We start from the raw sequence: 23,876 nt of genomic DNA on the forward strand, positions 1-23,876 counted from the left end.
AATGCAAAATGACATTGACTCCTTGATAGAATGGTCTGAAAAATGGAACTTATACTTTAATGCTTCCAAATGCAAAGTATTACACATTGGTCGAACAAACCCAAAACATAACTATGTAATGAAAAACGACGATGAAATAACCAATATTGTGAAATGTGAAGAGGAGAAAGACTTAGGGGTGACGTTTGATAAAGACTTACTGTTTGACAGACATATTAACCAAGTTGTTAACAAGGCAAATCAAAGGCTGGGTATTATTAAACGTACTTTTTCGTTTATTGATAAGGATATTTTTCTCCGACTTTATAAAGCTCTTGTAAGACCTCTCTTGGAGTATGGTCTCCCTGCCTGGTGTCCTAGACTAATACGTCAATCAATTACTATTGAAAGAGTGCAAAGACGTGCTACCAAACTGGTGCATGAAATTAAGGATTTGTCTTACGAAGAAAGACTGAAATTCCTAAAATTACCCTCAATGAAAGCAAGACGAAAAAGAGGAGATTTGATTCAAGCCTATAAGATCTGTAATGGTATAGACGATATTAAAAAAGATCACTTCTTTGATTCACCGCCAGATACTAATATGGAAACAAGAAACAGTGTTGATAAAATTTATAAACAGAGACATAACAATAACACAAGGAAATTTGCTTTCAGTTATAGGGTTACTAACGACTGGAATAAACTAACCACTAACATCAAGTATGCTTCCAATACCAACAACTTCAAGAACCTTATCGATAATCACAAAATTTTAAAAGACATTTGGTTTGACTTTGATGGTCCAAGATAATTGTAACTGGGTCTACTTAGACTGAGACAAGACAGATAACGACATAGCATAAAGAAGGCCGTGAGGCCTTGTGCTAATCAAATGAGATGGGGCGTAAAAAGCCGTGAGGCTACGATGATCAACATCAGCCCCTAACCTGAACCTGAACCTGAACCTGAACCTGTAGCAGTTATCATCAGAGTAGCAACGGCAGTATTATCAGACAGATAGATGGCTTACTGACAGTGAAGTGATGCACACAAAAAAAGTTTTTTTTTTCAACATATTATGAGAATTTGTGTGTGTGTGTGTGTGTGTGTGTGTGTGTGTGTGTGTGTGTGTGTGTGTGTGTGTGTGTGTGTGTGTGACACATTGTGCATTTTCATCTTTCTCTCAGTGTGCCTCACTCTGTGTAGACCTCTTTCTGTCTACCTGTCACTGTATCATTGTCCAGATTTAGACCTATAAATGGAAGCACAGCAACATTTCTGTAAAACTCAAAATCAGACTTCTGTGTGCACTGGTATCCTGTATGCGTGCGAGACATGGACCCTAACGGCGGGTTTGGAAAAAAAGAATTCAAACCATGGAAATGAGGTAATGCAAGATAATAAACAGCAGATATACTCATCGCATCACCAATGAGCAAGTGCGCCAGAGTATCAAGCAACACATAGGAGCTGATAAAGTTCTAGATCTGCTAACATCTGTTAAGAAAGCTATGTTGGTATGGCCATGTAAAGAAGATTTAGCCTTACTGAATCAATTGTCCAAGGAACTATTGAGGGACGGAGACAGAGGGAGAGGCAGAAAAATATGATGGACTGACAGCATTGCAGAATGGACAGGAAAACCGTTTGCAGAAACACCTGGGGAAACTGGTAAACATTGTTTTTTTGCATGGCGCCCCATTGACTCTTCTGTCTTCACATAGTTATTGAGTGTTATTTATAATATTTATTTGCAGAACAAATCATGGGTGTCAATTGCATTATAAAAAAATTGTGTGTGCACATGTGTGTGTGTGTGTGTGTGTGTGTGTGTGTGTGTGTGTCCATCTGAAGTGTTTGACTTTGAGCCTTGTAATTAAAACATGGTTACTTAACCAGCTAATGTGATGGAATACTTAAATTTGAATGTAAATTCTGAAGGCTATCATGCAGTGTTTTTTTTTTTTTTTTTTTTTTTCAAATTGATTGCTTTAACATTATCCACACAGCTCTTACTTGTGAAACAATTGTTCCTATATCAGTTAAATAGAAATGATTAAATTAGGGTCATACCCAGTGACTTCTTCAATCACTGATATGTATGACGGGACATTAAACAAAATTCCCCCTCTACTCAGTGACTCGCTCAAGATTGTGCTTCAGAACAGTTCAAACATGCATGACTTGATAACTTTGTATAATTATCTGACATGTTTAAGGTGAAGATTTATATCACTTGCCCTCCTGGTTAAAATTTTCTTCAGGTTAATCTCCTCTGTTTTGATGGAATACTGATATTTGTTCAGCAGTACAACATGTGTTTCACTGTTTGTTTATTTGTTTGTATTACAATAACATCATTATATTCTATTAGTTACTCTTCAGTCTTCAATCACCAGTGATTTCTCAACTTGACAAATTCTTGCTGCTGTCCAAAGGGAAAGGGTATTACAGTCAGAGCCGCTTATAAGGAATCACTGGGGACATTCAAAATCGCTTCATTTTATCCAGCGCACTGGTTATAATGAATTTCTATCAGGTCACTTCATTATATATGTATATATATATATATGAGATGTGTTGTGTTTCTCTCCCTCTCTCTCTGTCTCTCTGCGTGCGCGTGCACACACACACACACACACACACACACACACACAAAACACACACACACATAGTCTTTCCAAAATATGGCTGTAAAAGTGTAAATAAATGTCAACAGATCACATAGGCCTATCTTGCATTTTGAAGGCTGAGAAACTGATAATATTATTAATAGAGTAAAACAGGCGAACAAAATTCACTGTATTATTCTGAAGACTTCAGAAGAAAAGATTGTCAGAAAAAATCACAACACCATGATTGAAAGGCAGGAAGGGGAAAGAAGGGAATTTCTGCACTGTTCATTTACTCGTTCACACTGTTCGGTCATTGGAGTATGCACTAGTATAGAATTAGAAATAAAACTTAAGTAATTGCCTTTAACTTAAGTTTGCTGTAATGGAGAGCATTTTGTGCTTTTCACAGATTCAGTGACAAGAAATCACAATAACCAAAAATAAATAGTGTCTGAATAAGATCTTGAAAAAAAAGTAATAGTTAAAAAAAAAAAAAAATTCTCCATCTACCTTTGCTACGTGTAGATGCCATACCCTTGCAATGTGTAGATGCCATTATGAAATGGCCTATGAAAGGCCATTAGGAAAAACAAATAAAACTGCATGCAGGAAAAAATACAAGAAAAAAAGGGTGGTGCTGTAGTATAGCGACGCGCTCTCCCTGGGGAGAGCAGTCCGAATTTCACACAGAGAAATCTGTTGTGATAAAAAGAAATAAAAATACAAATACAAATCAGAGCCTGGCATCCTACTTCCCCTTCACCCCACTTTCGTCCCTCCAGCATCTCTCCTCTGTCTGCAGTCTTTGAACCTTTGACCCCATGTGAGTGGACCACTCTGATTTGACAATCACAGGCACCCGCTTAAAAAAGGACATTAGAAGAATATGATTTTATTGGTTACGAATTACAGATGTGATGTTTACCATACAACAAATACACAGTAAAAAGTACTGTGAACTTTTGATCTTCATAGACATGTGTTTGTGAAACTGTGTAAAAAATGAAACAAGCTTAGGGTTATGAAGCAAGTCAGACACATACATGTAACGTTTGATTTCTATTTAGAGCAACACACAGAAAGCTCTACATTTCTTGTGCCTATGCGGACACTCATCCATTTCCCCAGAATAGCCAGCAATTGATGAAGTGATACATGTATCCCAGCAAACTAACCAACAATTTTTGAGAAATGGTGCCCAAACACTAAAAAATAACCACTTCGTTATATATCCGGCTTGAACTCTTCACAGGGCCAAACATATAATTCGCAGTAGGCGGCAGCTTCATTATAACCTGCATGATCACCTGCTGTGGACCCGAAAACCACATCACCATAACTTAAGTGGCATTTTGTTACATCTGACTTTGTAATATCGGATGTATTTTTAGTCTTGTAAAGAAGGATTTTTGCCAGGACCAACCTTTTTGCTTCGTTATAGCTGGCATTTGTTTCATCCGACTTCATTATAAGTGGCTTCAACTGAATATTACTATAATCCACTGCTATGTTTTTGTTTGTTTGATTGTAACTGGGTTTTTGATATGCTTGGTTGCTCATAGAATGTGTTTTGGTCCTATCACAGTTAATTGTCATAATTAAATGACTAACACTAACAGTAACACCAGTTCCATAACTCGAGGTCCAGGGGATGGAGGATAGGGGAAAAATCCACAGCTCCGCTTTATCTCCCCTCCCCTTTGGACACTTTGTGCTGCCCCACATTGCTCTCTGCCAATTACTGTCACTCGCTAAAAAATTGCTGTTAGCACGATTGAACAAGCATTGAATATTACTGTCATTAACAGTTTGTCGTTATTGTCATCCTCTTCTTCTTCTTCTTCTTCTGCGTTCGTGGGCTGCAACTCCCACGTTCACTCGCATGCATACGAGTGGGCCTTTATGTGTATGACCGTTTTTACCCCGCCATATTGGCAGCCATACTCCGCTTTTGGGGGTGTGCATTCTGGGAATGTTCCTGTTTCCATAACCCACCGAACGCTGACATGGATTACAGGATCTTTAACGTGCGTATTTGATCTTCTGCTTGCATATACACACGAAGGGGGTTCAGGCACTAGCAGGTCTGCACATATGTTGACCTGGGAGATCGTAAAAATCTCCACCCTTTACCCACCAGGCACCGTCACCGTGATTCGAACCCAGGACCCTCAGATTGAAAGTCCAACACTTTAACCACTCGGCTATTGCACCCGTCATCCTCTTCAAGTTCTAACAAGTCATCAGACAAGACAGATCCATCTCCATCATTTTCCTTATTATAATCATTTGATCCCCGAAAACAGAGTATGGCTGCATAGATGGCAGAGTAAAAATGGTCATACAGTTAAAAGCCCACTCGTGTACATGTATACGAGTGAACGTGGGAGTTGCAGCCCATGAATGAAGAAGAAGAAGAATCATTTGAACAGTCTGAAACATCATTTAAGTCTACTGATAGGGACCACTGTCTTTGCTTGTCCAAGGTTCTGACATAATTTTTGCTAATGAGGCAAATCCCCTTTTCATGTGTTTTCCACATGGTCCAGTTAGCAAGTCATTGTCGAGAAGAAAGCTAGGGGTCTTGAACCTGACATATGCTCATTTAAATAGCATTTTAATCCACACACACCAAGGTAATTGTTCAGACTTAGTCTGTTCATGTTCACTGAACCGAACTCCAGTGAAGAAAAAAATCCGAATGAATGCGGGATTGCAGTGGATGTCTTACAGGCACTGGGGAAGCGCTTTATATGGGATGTCAGCTGATGTCTTAAAGGTTTGGATAGGTAAAAGATTTTTGGTAAGCCATTATTGTCGTTTGTAGGGGGCTTAGTAGGTGGTGCCCTAAGTACGTTAAAACAGAACAGGCGCCACTGAACACCACCGAAGTGACTCAGCAGCAGTGCAGGGTCTCCTCTGGTGTGTGGCCTCCTGGCGACCTAACATCGGTGGTTCCCTGTGGACTGCTGATGCTGGAACTGCGATGGACGAACCCGGGTGTGGCTGTGTATGGGGGAATCTAAATGAGCGGCGTGGGAGTCATGCCACTGAAACGGTGCAGATGATGGGGCAGCAAAAAAAAAAAGAAAAAAAAAAAGAAAAAAAAAAGATTTTGGGTTATTGTTTTGAAGTAACTAGTATATTATTAATACTGTGTGTCACACTTTGGAAATCTTCCAGAACGTTTGCGCTGAAAGACACTGTTGAGCAATGCTGGTAGTGCTGTTTTTCAATTTTCATTGACCTTTATGATTGTGAAATGTATTTGCTCTTGTTCTGTGTGAATGGTAACTTGGGCAACTTATGTGCAAAGAGACATTATTGTGTTGGTGCATCTGCTGCACAAAACTAGTGCTGTGCTGTAGTAGGCATCTTTCAGTCTCGGGAGACTGATGAGTTGTTCTGTGTCGCAGTGTCGGTTGTGGCTTGACATGCTTATTCCAGAATGGCAGTCTCTTCCTCACTTTGTGTTGGTCTGTCTCTTAAACTCTGAGCCTTCGTTGTGGTGTGTTTGTACAGAAAGACACAATTGGACAATGGCTGCTGGATCGTGTGTCAGAAAAGCTGAACCTGATGGAGAAGGACTACTTTGGTCTGCGCTACATTGATGCAGAGAAACAGAGAGTAAGTTCTTTTTGTTTATTTTTTCCCTGAAGCAGAAATAAGTTAGTTTCTATCAATGAATACAATGAAATGAGGAATTTATATATGATTTAATTATTTGTAAATTATATCATGTTGATATGGTAGACTTTGAGTTGCATAACCTTAGCTCACGTGCAGCTTGCAAGATACAAAGAGAGCAAGGTGAACAACATGTATTAGAACATAAAGTAAACATTGAATGGATTGTTGAGATGTGCTACTTTTCCTAATTGAACAAGGATACGTTTCAGTTTCTCAAGGAAGGGTGACTGTGTTCAGATATCATAAAGCCATATACGCTAGACCACATCTGCTAGGCAGGTGCCTGAGCTGGGTTATGCTGGAGTCAAGAGTTTTTTTGTTTTTAAAAAAAAATTTTTTAAAAGCAGATTTGGTAATGATACCAGCTGGCAGAAAATGCGGTTTGAATTTTCAGAATCTGTACATGTAAAGTGTGAGTGTTTGAATATAAACGACTTGTGGTGTTTCAGCACTGGTTGGATCCTCTGAAGACTGTCTACAAACAGATGAAAGGTGAGAGAGAGAGAGAGAGAGTGTGTGTTGTGTGTATGTGTATGTGTGGTGTGTGTGTGTATGTGTGTGTGTGTGTCTGTGTAAAATGACGCATCAAATCAAGAAAGCATGAGCTAAAATCAGCTAAAACAGGACTGTCCAGAGAACAGATGCTGTATGAAAAGATATTAATATATGTAGGACAGGGCAGTACAATAGAACATGTATATTTTTGCAGTGACCTTGATGTGACAGCCTACATCAGTGCATGACTGACTTCTGAGTGACTCAGGTGCAGCAGATGGTTCTTGCTGCTGTACTGTCAGCATTCTGCACAGTCTCTCTCTCTGTCACGCAACACAACACAACACCACACAACACCACACACACACGCGCACACACACGTGCACGCACAAGCATGCATGCACACACGCACACACACTCACACTTAACAAATTCACTCACACACTCTTACACATTCACACACACACTTTCTCTGTCGCTCTTTCTCTCTCGCTCTTTCACTCTCTCTCTTTCTCAGTCTCTCTCTCTCTCTCTGTCCCTTTCTTGCTATCTCTCTGAATTGGAACCCGTGTTTCGAGTTTTGAGTTTTGAGTTTCAAGTGTTTCTCTCTCTCTCTTTCTCTCTCTCTCTCTCTCTCTCTCTCTCTCTCTCTCTCTCTCTCTCACCACACACACTCTCACAAACACTTAACACACACATTCCCCCACCCCCCTCCATACCCCCTCCCCTCTTCCCCAAACTGCACCACAGACACTGCACCCTCACACATTGCAGCAATAAAGCTGTTATTGATTTGAAGAGCTGGGACTGGATAGATTGTGCGGCTCGCATGGCCCAGCTCGGTTCAATAGCAACACGTTGTCCAGAGATTGCCAAGGCTGCGAGGCAAAAACATGGTGGGTCTGTGCAGTCTCATGCATGTGGGGTCAGGGGGATGGGGGGTGGGGGATGGGGTTAACTGATTTCAGTTTCAGCACTGGTGCTCTTCCAAAGCATGCGCAGGTTTACAGTGCATGGTGATAATGCAGCTAAAGACACAGCTATGTGTTGGCATGCTTGTGGCTGTGTATGTATGTATGTATGTATGCAACCAAATGTATACGTTGAGGTAGCAAAGACAGAACAATCATGACACAAGGCATTTACAGTGTTAAATGTTATGCTATTTATACACATATGTATGTTGTATGTGCACTCAAGTATGACATACCATACACCAGCAAGCGTGTGCACATGTATGCAAACACATGAGCTCGCATGTGTGTGCTCGTACACACACGCATACACACACACACACACACACACACACAGTGTAGGAGTTCAAGAAGCACACCAGTCAATACCATCATGAATGAATGAGGACCTGGCTGACAAATCACGTCCCAGTAGGCGGCTGGCCAGTCCTGCAATGTTTTGATGGTCTCTGTGCAGGCCATGTGTGTTTGGGTTAATGACCTGATGAAAGGCGACAGCATTGATGGGCTGTGGTGACTGTAAATGGGTGCAATTGTGGTGTGTGTATGTGTGTGTGTGTGTGTGTGTGCGCATTCATGCGTGCATGTGTACTTGAGAGAGAGAGTGTGGGTGTGCATTTATGTATGTGTTTATGATTGTGGCATAACATTTGTGAACATTTAAAGTAGTACTCACACAAATATGCACAACACACACGCACACGCACACGCACACACACACGTCTCAGCCATCCACACTGGAGTTGTTCCTTTTCTTAACTTTCCGGTCTTAATCAGTCACGGCCACTGTTTTCCTTTTTCTTCCATTTTTCTTCTCTTTTATTTTCTTATCTAAATCAGTGGGAAATTTCAATTGATGTTGTCGAAGGAAGGAACTGATGCATGATGAACAGGTTTGCTCTGTGGCAGGGGTCAGTCCCATGGTGCTGTGTTTCCGGGTCAAGTTCTATCCAGAGGAGCCCACGAAACTGCGTGAGGAAATCACCAGGTCAGACACCCAAATTCCTCTTTTTTGTTGTATTATTCATAAGAAAAAGAGAAAAAATGTTGATTAGAGACCAAACTCTTAGCTCTTTACAAAGTCATTTGCTCGAGAGGTTGCCAACCTGGGTAGAGCTGCCTTACGGTATGGTGTGAGCAGTGATGGCCTAGAGGTAACGTGTCTGCCTAGGAAGCGAGAGAATCTGAGCGCATTAGTTTCAATCACGGCACAGTCACCAGTATTTTTTCCCCCCCCACTAGACCTTGAGTGGTGGTCTGGATGCTAGTCATTCAGATGAGACGATAAAGTGAGGTCCCATGTACAGCATGCACTTAGCTCACATAAAAGAACCCATGGCAACAAAAGGGTTGTCCCTGGCAAAATTCTGTAGAAAAATCCACTTCGATAGGAGAAACAATTAAAAAACTTGCAGGCAGAAAAGAATAAAAGAAAAGAAAAGTAGTGGCGCTTTCAGTGCAGCGATGCGCTCTCCCTGGGGAGAGCAGCCCGATTTTCACATACAGAAATCTGTTGTGACAAAAAAGAGTAATACAATACAATACAGTACAATACAGTACAATACAATACAATTTCCTTTGTCATTCACTTAGGCATCAATCACACCAACACATGCGCGGGTATATCAGAGTGGGTTTTGCTGCAGAAGTTTAAAAGGGACAACCCTTGTGTTGCTGTGGGTTCTTTAATGTGCGCAAAGTGCATGTTCCACACGGGGCTTCAGTTATTCATCTCATCTGAATGACTGATCGTTTCATGAATGAATGATGAATGATATCCGTGGATACTTACATAGCACCTATCCTCAGTTGGAGACAAAAAATCTAAGGGCTTTACAAAGACGGGGTCATTAGCACAACAGGCTGCCTATCTTCATAGAGCCGACTGACGGCTGGCACTGGGTGCTCATCATTTGTTTCCTGTGTCATTCAGTCAGATTGCAGGCACGCACACATACACATTCAGACAAACATGTAACATTTTATTTGCATGACGGTTTTGTTTACTTACCAGCAATGTAGGCAGCCATTCTCCATTTTCGGGGATGTGCATGCTGGGTATGTTCTTGTTTCCATAACCCACGGAACGTTGACATAGATTACGGGATATTTAATGTGTGTATTTGATTTGCGTGCATATATATACACAAAGGGGGTTCAGGCATAAGAAGGTCTGCACATATGTTGACTTGGGAGATCGGAAAAATCTCCACTCTTTACCCACCAGGTGCCGTTACCGAGATTCGAACCTGGGAACTTCAGATTGAAAGTCCAACCCTTGGACCACTTGGCTATTGCATCTGTCATATCTTAATTCATGCATGTATGATTTGAGTGGTGAACGCCGCGTGTGATGTTTTTAGTGTGTATGAATGTAATTTGTTGTTTTGAGTACTTGGTTGGTTGTCTGTGCAGGGTTATAAAATGCATGCAAATTTCTGTTTTTAGTGTTTAAGTTCATAAATTGAAGTTTTTATTTTAGTGTCTAAATGCATTTGTCAGTACTTTAAAATGGGAGGTGCTATATGAATTAAAATATTATTATTATGGCTATCATTATTATGGCTATCATTATTCTCATTATAATTGTTTCTTTATTTTGTTTATATTTAACCTGAATGGTAGATTTTCTGTGTCTTATTATTTGGTGTGTATTAAATATTGTGCAGTTATATATATTTTTGGAAAGGTGCAGGTAATTAAAAGGGTTTTCTTTGATAGATTTGCTGGTATAGGTGAATGCCTGCATTGGTGTTTTTTTTGAGTGTTTGTTTCTGTTTTTAGTGTTTAAGTTCATAAATGGAAGTTTTTTTATTTAGTGTCAAAATGCATGTTTCAATGCTTTAAAATGAGAAGGTTCTATGTGAATTATAATGTTTGTTCTGGGCATGAAAACATTATTTTGCATTAATCCTCCATACTCCAATAGGAGTGAAAGGATAATTACAACTTGAAACTTGTTTTGAAGTTGTGTGCATTACCAAGAGTGTCAGTTGTTAATTGTTTGCTTTATAGTTTATTGTCAATATTGACCTCTTTCTTTGCCTCACATGGTTTCTGAATAAGTGCCCCCCCCCCACACACCCCCCCCACACACACACCCACCCGGCCCCCCTCTCTGTCTGTCTCTCTGTCTCTCTCTCTTTCCAGTTTGAAAGGGCCATGCCCAAAGTCTTAATCCTTGAATAAAAAATGTTTTGAGTTTTGAGTCTCTCTCTCTCTCTCTCTCTCTCTCTAACCCTGTCTATTATAGTTTGAATGCTTATAATTTCACAAATTCATCACAAAGAAAAGTATAAAGAATAGACATAGGAGTTTTTCAGTGGAGTTGTGTTCAGTGACTGGGAAACTCAGTTACAAATATCCTGTCAAGCAGCTCTTTTTTGTGTATGAGTGCGTGTGTGTGTATTTGTGTGTGTGTGTGTGTGTGTGTGTGTGTGTGTGTGTGTGTGTGTGTGTACATAGCATATGTGTGTATTTGCTCCTGTGTGTGCGTATAGCCACTGTGTAAATGCGTGTGTATGGAAGACGTTTGTGCAAACACTTACATGTAATTGAATGCTCCTAAATATATCTTGGGTATTCACCTGGACACTCTTCAGTTCTTGATGGAAATCAGTATCATTACCTTGGTGTAAAATTTTTCATGGACTGAAACACAGAGGGTGAATTGGTCTTTTTTTGCATTATTTTCAGCATTTTGATTTTGATTAAAAAAAAAAAGTTTGTGGACTGTGTGAGATTTGGCTGAAATGGTCTTCCCAGTGTTTGTTTTAATTCACCCTTTAACATTTTGTTCTCTTCCACTGGTTTTTAGCACTGAGGGGGTATTAAGTCCATGAAATGGCCATTTAATTACACATACTTAACCGTGACCCACTAGTGCAGACTCCGGCAGGAGTCTGATTCCTGTCCTGTGCAAACTACTACACGCCTATGCGGAGAATACGAAAGTAGCTACGGCTGATAACCTCCCGATGGCCATTCAAACAGTTGACTGGGCCATAACTAAAGTGCATGACTTGATCTGAGTTAGTTGTGTATTCAGCCTGAAAATGGCCCTTTTGCAAATGGCTGGGCTGTAATGAAAACAGTGTGGTTTGATCTGACACTTTTGCATGCGTTTTTTTTTTTGCCTTTGCGGTTAGCTGGGTGATATTGAAAGCAGTATGGTTTGATCTGACTTAGTTATGACCACTTGAAGTTGGAATGAGGGTTTGGACCTTGGTGCGTTGCAGGTGTTACCTGTTTTAATTCATTACTTTTTTTTTTTAGTGTTTAATTTTTTTCATTTTTATCTTAAAAATTTTTTTTAAAAAATTATTCTTTATTTGTTATTTCAGATACTACATGTTCCTTCAGCTGAGACGTGATCTGCATCATGGTCGCTTGCTGTGTTCTCCGGACGATGCTGTCTACCTGGCTGCTTACATCGTGCAGTGTAGGTCGCTTCAATACCTGTGTTGATTAATTGATTGCTTCATGCATTCAGTGGTTGGTTGGTTGTCTGTCTGGCTGCTTGCATTGTGCAATGTAGGGCTTTCCTTTACCTGTGTTGATTAATTGACTGATTCATGCATTGAATTGTTGGTTATTTGATAGGTTGATTGCAAGTTTGTCTACCTGGATGCTTACATCCTGCAATACAGGGCTGTTAATCTTAGCTGTGTGGATTGATTAATAGATCCATGCATTGGATGGTTTGTTCCATTTTATTTGCATGGCTGGGGGTGTTTGTATTAGGGTTCAACAACAACACAGGTTTTTAGAAAGAAGTAAAAAAATGTATGTACACGTGTGCGTGCGCACACACACACACACACACAGTGGAGTGTTGGCCTAGAGGAAGTGAAAGTATCTCAGTGCACTGGTTTGAATCCCTCAGTCGCCAGTATTTTCTTCCCCTCCACTAGACCTTGAGTGTTGGTCTGGACGCTAGTCATCAGGTTGAGATGATAAACCGAGGTCCAGTGTGCAGCATGCATTTAAGCACGTAAAAGAACCCACGGCAAAGAAGGGTTGTTCTTGGCAAAATTATGTAGAAAAATCCACTTCAGTAGGAAAACAAATAAAATTGCAGGCAGAAAAAAAAAGTAAAAAAGAAGGAGGGTTGAGCTCTCAGTGTGGCAACGCGCTTTCCCTGGGGAGAACAACCCAAATTTCACACAGAGAAATCTGTTGTGACAAAAAGAGTAATACAAAGTAAAACAATACAATGCAGTTCAACGCAACGCAACGCAACGCAACGCAATACAACACAATACAATACAATACAATACAATACAGTACATGGTGTGTTGACAGCGGAGGTGGGTGACTATGACCCAGAAGATCACCCCCCGGGCTACATCTCGGAGTTCAAGATGCTGCCCAAACAGACCCCCAGGCTGGAGGAGCGTGTCATGGAGCAGCACAGAGCCCTCAGGTCCGTCACCTCTCTTTGACGATGATGATGATGATGATGTGATGTTGATTACGGTGATGACGACGGCGATGGTGGTGATGACATAATGATGATGATGACGGTAACGATGATGGTGGTGAACTTGGTAGTGAAAGAGTTAAAGAAAGAACAGCAGTGCAGTGAGGTGAGGAAGAAAGAAATGGTCTGTACTGTTGTCTCCTGTTTACTCCTGTATTAGCCCAACACTCGGCTTATATCACAGATTGACATAAGTTTACGTTTGGGCCAACAGCAAAGTGAGAGTCAGTGGGAAACCATTTACAGCTTAGTCTTTTGTGAAGGACTATGACTCTCAAACTAGGAGGCAAAATTGCACTGGCTCTTAGTGCTGCAGCCTTGTGGGCTAGTTGGCCTTTGGGAACCATCCCAACGCCGACTGTTGTAAAACCCTCTTGGCCGAGAGAGTGGGGATGTATCTTGGGCAAGACACTCTCCACTATAATCAAATTCTAGCCCAAATAGTCGGAACAGCAGTTGCCTCCTCTGCTGTTCTGATGGTCATAGTCGGACATGACTGATTGTCATATATATATACTCCTGTGTCCTCATAGTTACGTTGCCATGCTCTGTGGATGTTGACAACAGAGGTCAGGTGCCCGCAGAAGCTGAAGGTAATTTCCTGAAGAGGGCGTGTACCTTGGATACCTACGGCGTTGACCCTCATCAGGTCAAGGTCAGTGAAATGAATTGGATGTGTGTGTGTGTGTGTGTGTGTGTGTGTGTGTGTGTGTGTGTGTGTGTGTGTGTGTGACTGTGTGTGTGTGTGTGTGTGTGTGTGTGTGTGTGTGTGAGCATGTATGTGAAGTGACGTCTCACATGATTAGGCCATGTCTAGAGAATGAAGGGGTGATTAAAGAAAAAAAAAGACCTTCAAGACTGGATCTCGTGCTGTCGGCCATCCATCCGCCCATCCCTCCACCTTAGAGAAGAATGCAAAAGAAATCTGATGTCTACCTTCTGGTAAATATAAACAATAGGAAAACATCCCTGAGGTTTGTGCTCACTGGAGACAGACAGACTGATAAACTGGGGTGGTTGTTGGAGACAGACAGACTGATAAAGTTGGGTGCTTGCTGGAGACAGACAAACTGATAAAGTGGGGTGCTCGCTGGAGACAGACAGACTGATAAAGTGGGGTGCTTGTTGGAGACAGACAGACTGATAAAATGGGGTGCTTGCTGGAGACAGACAGACTGATAAAGTGGGGTGCTTGCTGGAGACAGACTGAAGTGGGGTGCTCGCTGGAGACAGACAGACTGATAAAGTGGGGTGCTCACTGGAGACAGACAGACTGATAAAGTGGGGTGCTCGCTGGAGACAGACTGATAATGTGGGGTGCTCACTGGAAACAGACTGATAAAGTGGGGTGCTCGCTGGAGATGGACAGACTGATGAAGTGGGGTGCTCGCTGGAGATGGACAGACTGATGAAGTGGGGTGCTTGCTGGAGACAGACTGATGAAGTGGGGTGCTCACTGGAAACAGACTGATAAAGTGGGGTGCTCGCTGGAGATGGACAGACTGATGAAGTGGGGTGCTCACTGGAGACAGACTGATAAAATGGGGTGCTCACTGGAAACAGACTGATAAAGTGGGGTGCTCGCTGGAGATGGACAGACTGATGAAGTGGGGTGCTCGCTGGAGATGGACAGACTGATGAAGTGGGGTGCTCACTGGAGACGGACTGATAAAAATGGGGTGCTCACTGGAGATGGACTGATAAAATGGGGTGCTCACTGGAGACGGACAGACTGATGAAGTGGATTGCTTGCTGGAGACAGACTGATGAAGTGGGTTGCTTGCTGGGGACAGACTGATGAAGTGGGGTGCTCGCTGGAGACAGACTGATGAAGTGGGGTGCTCGCTGGAGACAGACTGATAAAGTGGGGTGCTCACTGGAGACGGACAGACTGATGAAGTGGGGATCAAGGGAGGTGACAAGGAGTGTGCAGAACACAAGTTGCTGAGAGAAGACAGCAGAGGAAGGCACAGGAAGTTGCGTGTTATATGTTATGTATCTCAGACTTCATAATGCATAGTTTCACTTACTGAGATGATTTAAGCTATTCTAATTCTGATTCTGTCAATCATTCTCCATCAACCTTGCTATGTGAGGTCTGCAAAACTGACCGCAGCTCCAAGATTGCTTAGTTCAGCCATTACAGAAAATGCACAGACAAGGTCATATGTTGCAACTGTAAACAACCTTGTTAGTGCCCACCCTCACTTTGTACAAATTTCACCCTAAGGATTGGGAAGAGCATTTAACTCTCTCCATACGAACGGTGAAAGAGACGACATTAACAATGTTTCTCCCCAATTACCACCATCAAAATATTACAAGCGGAAGGCTCTTACACTGAAGAGGTGAATGTTGACAAAGAATACCACAATTCTGACGACGGAAGCTAAAGGTTGGATCATTGAGACACCCACTGGACATCTGAGGGGTCTGTGTAGAGGAGAAGAGAGGACTGGCCGTACTGAGTGAGTTAATAGGTACTTTAGTCTTTGTGGGGGCCCATTCATACAGCACGGGGTGGGCTGGAAGTGAGAACAAAAGGCCACTGAAACAACACACTGCATCATGAAGTTCTCACGCTTTCACTTGGTGTTTCGAGTAACCCACCGACATCATGCGGGTGTTCTATATTTTTATCTCCTGATCTAAACCTGTACTGCTGTGTAAAGCAACACAGTCACAAATAGCAAACTAAATTGTCATTAGTTCATGATGGATTTCTTCTTTTTATTTATTTATTTATTTTTTTAGTGTGAGGGTGGGTGTTTACAAGATATTTTTCCATGCACAGTTTTGAACCTGTAATGGGGGTTGGGTGTTTGCTAGATGCTAGGTATTTACAAGGTAGTTTACAGTATTGATAGTAACACACACTGCATTACATGCCTTATAAGGAAACTGTTGATGTGCCAGTGTTCTCTCAAGTGATAATTTCAAGCCGATTACTTCTGAAATATAAATGGATGTGTAGGGATAATGCTGATTCCAACTATTTAGAGTTTTCCATGCTTGTGCAAGATGAAGGCATGTATCAGTGATTGTGCAATGTATTGACATGTAGGTGTGGTGTATAGATGTGTGGATGTGGTCAGGTGTGTATAGATGTGTTGGTGTAGTGAGTTGCGGTGTATAGATATGTGGTGTGGTGAGGTGCGTTATATAGATGTGTGGATGTGAGGTGCGGTGTATAGATTTGTGGGTGTGGCTAGGTGTGGTATATAGATGTGTGGATGTGGTAAGGTGTAGTATATGGATGTGTGGTTAGGTGTGGTGTATAGATATGTGGATGTGGTGAAGTGCTGTATTTAGATGTGTGGGTGTGGTAAGGTCAGTGTATAGATTTGTGGTTGTGGTGAGGTGTGGTGTATAGATGTGTGGATGTGGTGAGGTGCGGTATATAGATCTAGATGTGTGGGTGTGGTGAGGTGCGGTGTATAGATGTGTGGGTGTGGTGAGGTCAGTGTATAGATGGGTGTGGTGTATAGATGTGTGGGTGTGGCTAGGTGTGGTGTATAGATATGTGGATGTGGTGAGGTGTGGTGTATAGATGTGTGGATGTGGTGAGGTGCGGTATATAGATCTAGATGTGTGGGTGTGGTGAGGTGCGGTGTATAGAATTAGATGTGTGGTGTGGTGAGGTCAGTGTATAGATGGGTGTGGTGTATAGATGTGTGGGTGTGGCTAGGTGTGTGGGTGTGGTGAAGTGCTGTATATAGATGTGTGGGTGTGGTGAGGTCAGTGTATAGATTTGTGGTTGTGGTGAGGTGTGGTGTATAGATGTGTGGATGTGGTGAGGTGCAGTATATAGATCCAGATGTGTGGGTGTGGTGAGGTCAGTGTATAGATGGGTGTGGTGTATAGATGTGTGGTGTGGTGAGGTCAGTGTATAGATGGGTGTGGTGTATAGATGTGTGGTGTGGTGAGGTCAGTGTATAGATGGGTGTGGTGTATAGATGCGTGGGTGTGGCTAGGTGCGGTATATAGATGTGTGGGTGTGGTGAGGTCAGTGTATAGATGTGTGGGTGTGGTGAAGTGCGGTATATAGATGTGTGGGTGTGGTGAGGTCAGTGCAAAGATGTGTGGTGCTGTGTGCGCAGGACCAGAAGGGAGACCACCTGTACCTGGGCATCACCCACCAGGGGGTCATGACCTTCCGTGGGAGTCGTCGCACACAGCTGTACAAATGGTAGGGCAGGGCTAGTGCTTGCCTTGGGAAGTGAGTTTGGTGGCTGGGCAGTGTTAGGTGTATGAAGACGCACATTCATGCAAAAATGCATGCATGCACACAGGCATGCACAAGCTTCCATGCGCACATGCACAAATGCATCCCATGGACAAACACATTTACACACACCTGAACATTACATGCCAAATATTGAAGTGAAAAGAAGTTATAAGGAATAAGACGAATGGATGCACGCGCACTCACACACACACACACAAACACACATGGATGCGTGCGCACTCACACACACACACACACACACACACACACACACATATACACACATGGGAAATGGATCTACAGAGAGAGTGACACAGAAATTGAGTATTCTCTGTTCATTATGCTTGCAGTGACACTAAGATAAACAGAGATAAACATGCACACACCCACCCACACACTTGCAGTGTTTTTACACACCCACACAACAACACACACACACACACACACACACACACACACACACAGAAATATTTATGTATACACATGTGCACACATACACTGAAACTTACACTCGCACACATATATCTCGGACAGGCATACGTTCACACATACACACTCAGACACACACACATAGATGCACATACACACAATTGCTCGTTCACTCACCCAGCCACCCACCCACATGTGTTCAATACACAAAGACTAATATACACACAGAGTAACAAAACATATGCAGAAAAGGTGACCGTTGAAGAGTGTGCCTTTGCTTCTGAAGATGACTTCTGTGTGTGTGTGTGCAGGACTCAGATTCGTCGCATATCCTATGAAGGCAAACTGTTTGTGCTCAACGTCAGTGTCAATGAGGTGAGTATCAAGGACATGCGCAATGAGAGAACTGATGGCGAATGACTGAACATGAACATATCCAGTTAGGTCAAAAGATGGAAAAAAAAGAGAAGAAATTAATTGACAAAATAGATAAATAAATAAATGCACAGGCACACAAGATTAGTTTTAAATGGAAGTAAGAAACGAATGAATAAAATGAATAAGTAAATAAACACATAGGTACACAGTCGTGTGCATGAGCATGCATGCACACAGACACACACACACACATACACTCTCTCTCTCTCATACACCCAGTCAGTTTGTTGTGTATGTTCCTGAGAGTTTGAAAGTAAATTCAAATTTCTGGAACACTTTTGCACAAGTTATAAATATTGATATTAGACATGAGTATAATAAAAAAAAAAGAAAAGAAGAAGAAAAAAACAACAACAAAAAAACAGAACAGTTTGACAGTGTACTTCAAAGCAGTTCACATAACTGATATTTAAATGTTGATTTTAGAACTGAGTACAAGAACATAAAAAGGACACAATCATGGTTGTCTGCAGAGAAAGAAATCCCACTGCTGAGATAGGAATGTTATTTTTTCACCAGCAAGTCAGTACAAAGAACGAAACACATACACGACAAAATGTATTATAATTATTCTGTTGGAAAAGACATCTGTTGCCCTGTTTGATAGGGCAAGTCAGTGGATTTATCGAAAAAAAAGTAATGATTTAAAAGAAAACTAATAATAGAGATAAGAATTAAAATCAGAAGGAGAACGCTTTGAGTACATGACATTTATCCAGAACTGGCTGTCTTTGATCTTCTCTGCATGGGAATATATATATAGGTAACAGGGGTCTGGCACTTAGATCCTGTTGTGCAAAGTTTGTTGCATTTTACTGATTTTGTGTCTTGTCATCGTTTTTGTTTGTTCTCTAGTTATTTGTTCATCGGTAAACAAATGAAAAGAGTGTGGGTTTATAACAAGGCTTCACACATGCTCTTTTGGGGAAACAGATAGGCTGCAGTGTGTTGTGCACACATAAACACAAGGGTGGTAATATATGAAGGGAGGCTACTAGCCACAGCTGCTTTTGATTTCTCCACTTTCTTTGGTGGGTCGTAGTAGTTTGCAAAGGGCAGGAGGAATCAGACCCCTGTTGGAGTCAACACTAAGTGGTCAAGGAAAGTAGGTTAAAAAAGAAACTTCTTTTTAAGGAAGAAAAGTTTTCCTCTTTTGGAAGGCAGGCAGTCTGTTCTGCCTGCCACCACCCCTTCTGGCCCCCTTGCCCGCATCACACCCCTACCCCTATGCAGTCCATGCGATCAGACAGTTGAGTGCTGTGTTGACAGGACGGGGATGCGGGTCCCTCGAAAAAGGTAAGAAGAAAAGGTGGTGGGGACAGGTATAGAATGTTGGCGCTAGCGACCTACCTAGCCCTAGCTAGCGTTCACTGTGTAGCATTTTTTTTTTTACCTTTCGTAAGGAAAGGGGGTTTGTTGTTGTTTGTTGTTGGGTGCATGGTTTTTGCTTACTGTCCCCTGGGGTTTGTGGGCCAGTGGTAGATAGATTGGTGTGGGCGTTTTCTGTCTCTGCTGGTAGAGTAGACTGTGTGGATCCTTTTTTTGTTTTGTTTTTCTTTTTCTTAATATATCATAGTTTCTTAAACCCTTTGACTGCTGAACCTTGGTGACAGTGTGGCGTGAGTCTGAAGTGCAGTCGCTGCTTTTTGCATAGTTTTCAGTGGTGTCTTCCACTTGACTGAACTAAAGTGATGAGACCCCAGAAAGTCAGTCTACATTGAGAGTGGTGATGACATCCCGACCTGTAAGCTCTGTCATATCCCAGTGAGGTGACAGCCCTTCACTGACGTCCTGAGCTGTAAGCTCTGTCATATCCCAGTGAGGTGATAGCCCTTCACTGACGTCCTGACCTGTAAGCTGTGTCATATCTCAGTGAGGTGACTGCCCTTCACTGACGTCCCGACCTGTAAGCTGTGTCATATCTCAGTGAGGTGACAGCCCTTCACTGACGTCCTGACCTGTAAGCTGTGTCATATCTCAGTGAGGTGACAGCCCTTCACTAACGTCCTGACCTGTAAGCTCTGTCTGATCTCAGTGAGGTGACAGCCCTTCACTGACATCCTGACCTGTAAGCTCTGTCATATCTCATTGACGTGACAGCCCTTCACTGACCTCCTGACCTGTAAGCTGTGTCATATCTCAGTGAGGTGACAGCCCTTCACTGACATCCTGAGCTGTAAGCTGTGTCATATCTCAGTGAGGTGACAGCCCTTCACTGACGTCCTGACCTGTAAGTTCTGTCATGTCTCAGTGAGGTGACAGCCCTTCACTGACGTCCTGACCTGTAAGCTCTGTCATATCTCAGTGAGGTGACAGCCCTTCACTGACGTCCTGAGCTGTAAGCTGTATCATATCTCAGTGAGGTGACAGCCCTTCACTGATGTCCCGACCTGTAAGCTGTGTCATATCTCAGTGAGGTGACAGCCCTTCACTGACGTCCTGAGCTGTAAGCTGTGTCATGTCTCAGTGAGGTGACAGCCCTTCACTGACGTCCTGACCTGTAAGCTCTGTCATGTCTCAGTGAGGTGACAGCCCTTCACTGACGTCCTGAGCTGTAAGCTGTGTCATATCTCAGTGAGGTGACAGCCCTTCACTGACGTCCTCAGCTGTAAGCTGTGTCATATCTCAGTGAGGTGACAGCCCTTCACTGATGTCCCGACCTGTAAGCTGTGTCATATCTCAGTGAGGTGACAGCCCTTCACTGATGTCCTGAGCTGTAAGCTGTGTAATATCTTAGCGAGGTGACAGCCCTTCACTGACGTCCTGAGCTGTAAGCTCTGTCATATCTCAGTGAGGTGACAGCCCTTCACTGACGTCCCGACCTGTAAGCTGTGTCATATCTCAGTGAGGTGACAGCCCTTCACTGACATCCTGACCTAAAAGCTCTGTCATGTCTCAGTGAGGTGACAGCCCTTCACTGACGTCCCGACCTGTAAGCTCTGTCATGTCTCAGTGAGGTGACAGCCCTTCACTGACGTCCTGACCTGTAAGCTCTGTCATGTCTCAGTGAGGTGACAGCCCTTCACTGACGTCCTGACCTGTAAGCTCTGTCATATCTCAGTGAGGTGACAGCCCTTCACTGACGTCCTGAGCTGTAAGCTGTATCATATCTCAGTGAGGTGACAGCCCTTCACTGATGTCCCGACCTGTAAGCTGTGTCATATCTCAGTGAGGTGACAGCCCTTCACTGACGTCCTGAGCTGTAAGCTGTGTCATGTCTCAGTGAGGTGACAGCCCTTCACTGACGTCCTGACCTGTAAGCTCTGTCATGTCTCAGTGAGGTGACAGCCCTTCACTGATGTCCTGAGCTGTAAGCTGTGTCATATCTCAGTGAGGTGACAGCCCTTCACTGACGTCCTCAGCTGTAAGCTGTGTCATATCTCAGTGAGGTGACAGCCCTTCACTGATGTCCCGACCTGTAAGCTGTGTCATATCTCAGTGAGGTGACAGCCCTTCACTGATGTCCTGAGCTGTAAGCTGTGTAATATCTCAGCGAGGTGACAGCCCTTCACTGACGTCCTGAGCTGTAAGCTCTGTCATATCTCAGTGAGGTGACAGCCCTTCACTGACGTCCCGACCTGTAAGCTGTGTCATATCTCAGTGAGGTGACAGCCCTTCACTGACATCCTGACCTAAAAGCTCTGTCATGTCTCAGTGAGGTGACAGCCCTTCACTGACGTCCCGACCTGTAAGCTCTGTCATGTCTCAGTGAGGTGACAGCCCTTCACTGACGTCCTGACCTGTAAGCTCTGTCATGTCTCAGTGAGGTGACAGCCCTTCACTGACGTCCTGACCTGTAAGCTCTGTCATGTCTCAGTGAGGTGACAGCCCTTCACTGATGTCCTGACCTGTAAGCTCTGTCTTGTATCAGTGAGGTGACTGCCCTTCACTGACTTCCTGACCTGTAAGCTCTGTCTTGTATCAGTGAGGTGACAGCCCTTCACTGACTTCCTGACCTGTAAGCTCTGTCTTGTATCAGTGAGGTGACAGCCCTTCACTGACGTCCTGACCTGTAAGCTCTGTCTTGTATCAATGAGGTGACAGCCCTTCACGGACAGCATACTCATCAGCAGCAGTCAAAGGGTTAAGAGCTGACTGCTGTTTGACATCTTTAGTTGGAACATGTAGAATAGGTATTGCGTCAGTCTTTGCCTGCTGTTGACTTAGGGTGGTGTACCCATCTTGAAGGTGTACAGTGTTTGAATGTTGTATGACTGTTTAAAAGTATGTTCTCACTTTCTCCCTCTGTCGCTTGTTGTATAAAAATAGTGTAAAGTCTGTCTGTCTGTCTCTCTCTCTCTGTGTCTTTCTTTCTCTCCTTTTCCACCTCCCCCCTCCTCACCCCTTTCTCACCTCTCCCATTGTCTGTGCCGTATGTGGTATTTGTAATACTTTGTAAGTTTATTTTCGTCTGTCCTAAATCCCTCTTCACCAAGAGAGTGGGGATGCATCTTCGGCACGACACTCTGCAGTGTTATCAAATTTTAGCCCAGATTGTCAGGAAAGCGGTCACCTCCTCTGTTGTTCTGATGGTCTTTGTCAGACATGGCTATCACACACGCGCACACACACACACACACACACACACACACACACACACATACACATACACACACACAACAACAACAACAACAACAACAACAACACACACACACACACACAAACACACACATGCACACACATATCCCTCTCTCTCTCTTTCTATATGAATACATATATATATATATATATATATAGAGAGAGAGAGAGAGAGAGAGAGAGAGAAATGATTGTGTGTGTGTGTGTGTGTGTGTATGTGTGTGTGTGTGTGTTGTTGTTGTTGTTCACTGTTTGCGTTGTCCCTGCGGGTCACTGTCGCTCAGTGATGTGCTGGTGACCTTCAGGTGTTGATGACAAATGAACAGCCCCATTCTTTGTTTTCTTTCTGTTGCCCTGACAAAGAGGAAGGGAAAGCAGGTGATTGTGCTGTTCATTGGATATGCTGTTCGTGAGTGTGGTGTCGCTGTGTCTTTTGTGGTGACTGAACTGTAATTGTTCGTGCTGTTCGTGAGTGTGGTGTCGCTGTGTCTTTTGTGGTGACTGAACTGTAATTGTTCGTGCTGTTCGTGAGTGTGGTGTCGCTGTGTCTTTTGTGGTGACTGAACTGTAATTGTTCGTGCTGTTCGTGAATGTGGTGATGCTGTGTCTTTTGTGGTGACTGAACTGTTATTGATCGTGCTGTTCGTGAATGTGGTGATGCTGTGTCTTTTGTGGTGACTAAACTGTGATTGATCGTGCTGTTCGTGAATGTGGTGTCACTGTGTCATTTGTGGTGACTGAACTGTGATTGATCGTGCTGTTCATGAGTGTGGTGTTGGTGAATGTGCTGTTGGTGTTTGTGGTGATTATGATGTTGGTGTTCGTGGTGATTATGATGTTGATGTTTGTGATGTTGGTGTTTGTGGTGATTGTGATGTTGGTGTTTGTGGTGATGTGCTGTTGGTGTTTGTGTTGTTGGTGTTTGTGGTGATTGTGTTGTTGGTGTTTGTGGTGATGATGATGTT

General features: G+C 43.0%; 1 protein-coding gene across 4 annotated transcripts in view; it reads left to right on the plus strand.

The window, feature by feature from the left end:
* The window catches only part of LOC143281958 (FERM domain-containing protein 5-like), a 46,382-nt gene that overhangs the window by 1,977 nt on the left and 20,529 nt on the right, over positions 1–23,876 (plus strand). For all 4 annotated transcript variants that reach the window (XM_076587287.1, XM_076587289.1, XM_076587288.1 and 1 more), the window contains exons 2-10: positions 6,120–6,224; positions 6,737–6,779; positions 8,666–8,744; positions 12,100–12,197; positions 13,061–13,181; positions 13,806–13,893; positions 17,339–17,427; positions 18,207–18,270; positions 19,603–19,629. In XM_076587287.1, the coding sequence (XP_076443402.1) occupies positions 6,120–6,224; positions 6,737–6,779; positions 8,666–8,744; positions 12,100–12,197; positions 13,061–13,181; positions 13,806–13,893; positions 17,339–17,427; positions 18,207–18,270; positions 19,603–19,629 (714 nt within the window). The remainder of the gene's footprint in view (positions 1–6,119; positions 6,225–6,736; positions 6,780–8,665; positions 8,745–12,099; positions 12,198–13,060; positions 13,182–13,805; positions 13,894–17,338; positions 17,428–18,206; positions 18,271–19,602; positions 19,630–23,876) is intronic.

Source organism: Babylonia areolata, chromosome 5 (genome assembly GCF_041734735.1).
Source record: "Babylonia areolata isolate BAREFJ2019XMU chromosome 5, ASM4173473v1, whole genome shotgun sequence".
In the NCBI taxonomy this organism is placed as follows: domain Eukaryota; kingdom Metazoa; phylum Mollusca; class Gastropoda; order Neogastropoda; family Buccinidae; genus Babylonia; species Babylonia areolata.